Raw genomic sequence first — 4,733 nt, forward strand, 5'->3', positions numbered from 1 at the left:
GGGGGATCAGTGGGGCTGGGGTCATTCACAGCAGGGGTGGGGGGATCAATGGGGTGGGGGGGGATCAGTGGGGCTGGGGGGATCAGTGGGGCTGGGGGGATCAGTGGGGTGGGGGGATCAGTGGGGTTGAGGGGGATCAGTGGGGTGGGGGGTATCAGTGGGGCTGGGGGGATCAGTGGGGCTGGGGTCATTCACAGCAGGGGTGGGGGGATCAATGGGGTGGGGGGGGGATCAATGGGGTGGGTGGGATCAATGGGGTGAGGATCAGTGGGGCTGGGGGGGATCAGTGGGGTTTGGGGGTCAATGGGGTTGGGGGGGATCAGTGGGGCTGGGGGGGATCAATGGGGATGGAGGGGGATCAGTGGGGCTGGGGTCATTCACAGCAGGGGTGGGTTGGGGGGCAGCAGCGTAGCGATGGGGACCCCCAGTTCCACCCCTTGGCCCCCTGGGTCCCATAGGGAGCTGTGGGGTGTGGGGGTCTCATGGGTGCTGTGGGTGCTGTGGGTTCCTATGGGTGCTATGGGTGCTGTGGGTGCTGTGGGTTCCTATGGGTGCTATGGGTGCTGTGGGTGCTGTGGGTGCTGTGGGTACTGTGTGTTCTATGGGTGCTATGGGTGCTGTGTGTTCTATGGGTGCTATGGGTGCTATGGGTGCTGTGTGTTCTATGGGTGCTATGGGTGCTATGGGTGCTATGGGTGCTCTGTGTTCTATGGGTGCTATGGGTGCTGTGGGTGCTATGGGTGCTATGGGTGCTATGGGTGCTGTGTGTTCTATGGGTGCTGTGGGTGCTGTGTGTTCTATGGGTGCTATGGGTGCTGTGTGTTCTATGGGTGCTATGGGTGCTGTGGGTGCTATGGGTGCTCTGGGTGCTATGGGTGCTATGGGTGCTGTGTGTTCTATGGGTGCTATGGATGCTATGGGTGCTGTGGGTGCTATGGGTGCTGTGTGTGCTATGGGTGCTATGGGTGCTATGGGTGCTGTGTGTTCTATGGGTGCTATGGATGCTATGGGTGCTGTGTGTTCTATGGGTGCTATGGGTGCTATGGGTGCTATGGGTGCTGTGTGTTCTATGGGTGCTGTGGGTGCTATGGGTGCTATGGGTGCTGTGGGTGCTGTGGGTGCTATGGGTGCTATGGGTGCTGTGGGTGCTATGGGTGCTATGGGTGCTATGGGTGCTATGGGTGCTATGGGTGCTGTGGGTGCTATGGGTGCTATGGGTGCTATGGGTGCTGTGGGTGCTATGGGTGCTATGGGTGCTATGGGTGCTATGGGTGCTATGGGTGCTGTGGGTGCTGTGGGTGCCACTCACTGGTGCCGTCCTCAGACACCATGCCCAGCCCCATGGCCTTGTTCTGCCGCTCGAAGGCGTTGAGGTCCAGGACGCTGGGGGGAGGGGCAGGATGGGACCCAACCCCCCCCCCCACTGACCCCCAACCCCCACCCATTGACCCCAACCCCCCCCATTGACCCCAACCCCCCCCATTGACCCCAACCCCCCCCATTGACCCCCAACCCCCCCATTGACCCCCACCCCCCACCCCCCATTGACCCCCCCATTGACCCCCCCCATAGACCCCAACCCCCCCCATTGACCCCCAACACCCCCCCATTGACCCCAACCCCCCCCATTGACCCCAACCCCCACCCATTGATCCCAACCCCCCCCATTGACCCCAACCCCCCCCATTGACCCCAACCCCTCCCCATTGACCCCCAACCCCCCCCATTGACCCCCAACCTCCCCCCCATTGACCCCCCCCATGGACCCCAAACCCATCCCAACCCCCCCCCGTTCCCATGGGTCCCCCCCATTGCCATGGGGTCGGTGGCGTCGCTATGGGGCAGCCCCACCTGCAGGTCTGCATCAGGGCCTGGAGGCTCTGGAAGAAGCCGACCTCGCGCTTCTCCTTCAGGTAATCCAGCATTTTCTGTGGGGCACGCGTGGAACACGTGAGGAACATGCATGGAACATACATGGAACATACATGGAACATACATGGAACACGTGAAGAACACGTGAGGAACATGCATGGAACACATGAGGAACAGGCATGGAACACGTGAGGAACACATGAGGAACACACATGGAACATACATGGAACATACATGGAACATGTGAGGAACATACATGGAACGTACATGGAACGTACATGGAACGTACATGGAACGTACGTGGAACGTACGTGGAACGTACATGGAACGTGTGAGGAACATACATGGAACATACATGAACACACACGGCACAAGTATGAACACCCATGGTGCACACATGAACACGTATGAACACCCCTGAACACCCATGAACATGTATGAACACATATGAACACGTATGAACACCCATGGCACACACATGGCACATGTATGAACACGTATGAACACCCATGGCACACACATGGCACACGTATGAACACGTATGAACACCCATGGCACACACATGGCACACGTATGAACACGTATGAACACCCATGGCACACACATGGCACACGTATGAACACGTATGAACACCCATGAACACCCCGGTACCTGCTGCACGTCCGCGTTGCCCCCGTTGAGGATGGAGATCCCCAGCTTGAGCGTGGAGGAAACCATGGCCCCGCGCTCGCCTGTGGGGCACGGCCCCATAGTGACCCCAACCCATGGTGACCCCATCCCATAATAACCACAACCCATGGTGACCCCATCCCATAATAACCACAACCCATGGTGACCCCATCCCATAATAACCACAACCCATGGTGACCCCATCCCATAATAACCCCAGCCCATGGTGACCCCAGCCCATAATAACCACAACCCATGGTGACCCCATCCCATAATAACCCCAGCCCATGGTGACCCCAGCCCATAATAACCACAACCCATGGTGACCCCATCCCATAATAACCACAACCCATGGTGACCCCATCCCATAATAACCACAACCCATGGTGACCCCATCCCATAATAACCACAACCCATGGTGACCCCATCCCATAATAACCCCAGCCCATGGTGACCCCATCCCATCCACCCCATAGACCCCATAGACCCCACACACCCCAGCCCCACACACCCCATAGACCCACAGCCCCCACCCCAGCCCCATAGACCCCACACACCCCCCACACCCCATAGGCCCCATAGACCCCACCCCAGCCCCATAGAGCCCATAGGCCCCACAGACCCCACCCCAGCCCCATAGACTCCACACACCCCACACCCCCCACACCCCATGGGCCCCACAGCCCCCACCCCAGCCCCATAGAGCCCATAGGCCCCACAGACCCCACCCCAGCCCCATAGACCCCCACACCCGACAGGCCCCATAGGCCCCACAGAGCCCACCCCAGCCCCACACCCGCCACACCCCATGGGCCCCACAGACCCCATAGGCCCCACAGACCCCACGGGCCCCATAGGCCCCACAGAGCCCAGCCCCATAGAGCCCCCATGGGCCCCATAGACCCCACCCCAGCCCCATAGACCCCAGCCCAGCCCCACAGACCCCACAGGCCCCATAGACCCCACGGGCCCCATAGACCCCACAGAGCCCAGCCCCACAGAGCCCAGCCCCATAGAGCCCCCATAGGCCCCACAGAGCCCAGCCCCACAGAGCCCAGCCCCATAGAGCCCCCATAGACCCCACAGAGCCCAGCCCCACAGAGCCCAGCCCCATAGAGCCCAGCCCCATAGACCCCATAAAGCCCAGCCCCATAGAGCCCAGCCCCACAGACCCCACAGAGCCCAGCCCAGCCCCATAGAGCCCAGCCCCATAGACCCCACAGAGCCCAGCCCCATTAGAGCCCCCACAGGCCCCATAGACCCCACAGAGCCCAGCCCAGCCCCACAGAGCCCAGCCCCATAGACCCCACAGAGCCCAGCCCCACAGAGCCCAGCCCCACAGACCCCACAGAGCCCAGCCCCATAGAGCCCAGCCCCACAGAGCCCAGCCCCATAGAGCCCCCATAGACCCCACAGAGCCCAGCCCCACAGAGCCCAGCCCCATAGAGCCCAGCCCCACAGAGCCCAGCCCCACAGAGCCCAGCCCCATAGAGCCCCCATAGACCCCACAGAGCCCAGCCCCACAGAGCCCAGCCCCATAGAGCCCAGCCCCACAGAGCCCAGCCCCACAGAGCCCAGCCCCATAGAGCCCCCATAGACCCCACAGAGCCCAGCCCAGCCCAGCCCAGCCCCACAGAGCCCAGCCCCATAGAGCCCAGCCCCACAGAGCCCATAGAGCCCAGCCCCACAGAGCCCCACAGAGCCCAGCCCCACAGAGCCCAGCCCCATAGAGCCCATAGAGCCCCCACAGACCCCACAGAGCCCAGCCCAGCCCCACAGATCCCCGCCCCACAGATCCCCGCCCCACAGAGCCCAGCTCCATAGAGCCCCCATAGAGCCCAGCCCCACAGACCCCAGCCCCACAGACCCCATAGAGCCCCCCAGGCCCCACAGATCCCCGCCCCACGGCCCCACCCTTGCAGGCGCTGATCATTTGCAGAACCATCTCTGCCGCCCCCCGCGTGTGCAGCCGCGCCTGCTGGTACCGCAGCTTCTGCTTCTCCATCTCCTTCTCCTGGGGGCGGGGGGCAGGGGGGATGGGGGGAGCTGTGGGGCTGGGGGAGCAGTGGGGCAGCAGGGGGCAGTGGGGCTGGGGGGGTTTGGGGCTGGGGGGGGCTGGGAGGGGTCAGTGGGGGGGGCTGTGGGGGGGGGCAGTGTGGGGCTGGGGGGGCTGTGGGGGGGGGGCTGTGGGG

General features: G+C 62.9%; 1 protein-coding gene across 1 annotated transcript; it reads right to left on the reverse strand.

The window, feature by feature from the left end:
• Positions 1 to 1,293: 1,293 nt before the first annotated feature.
• On the reverse strand, positions 1,294 to 4,551 carry LOC130602074 (ryanodine receptor 1-like; the record flags this gene model as incomplete). Its single annotated transcript, XM_057414621.1, has 4 exons — positions 4,456 to 4,551; positions 2,524 to 2,603; positions 1,852 to 1,928; positions 1,294 to 1,383 (listed from the first exon to the last, which is right to left on the reverse strand). Coding segments are annotated over exons 1-4 (338 nt in total), but the record flags the coding sequence as incomplete, so codon positions are not given.
• Positions 4,552 to 4,733: the final 182 nt, after the last annotated feature.

The sequence above is a fragment of the Pezoporus wallicus genome, unplaced genomic scaffold (genome assembly GCF_028554395.1).
Source record: "Pezoporus wallicus isolate ANWC-B61680 ecotype Strahan unplaced genomic scaffold, APGP_CSIRO_Pwel_v1 contig_14585, whole genome shotgun sequence".
Classification (NCBI taxonomy): domain Eukaryota; kingdom Metazoa; phylum Chordata; class Aves; order Psittaciformes; family Psittacidae; genus Pezoporus; species Pezoporus wallicus.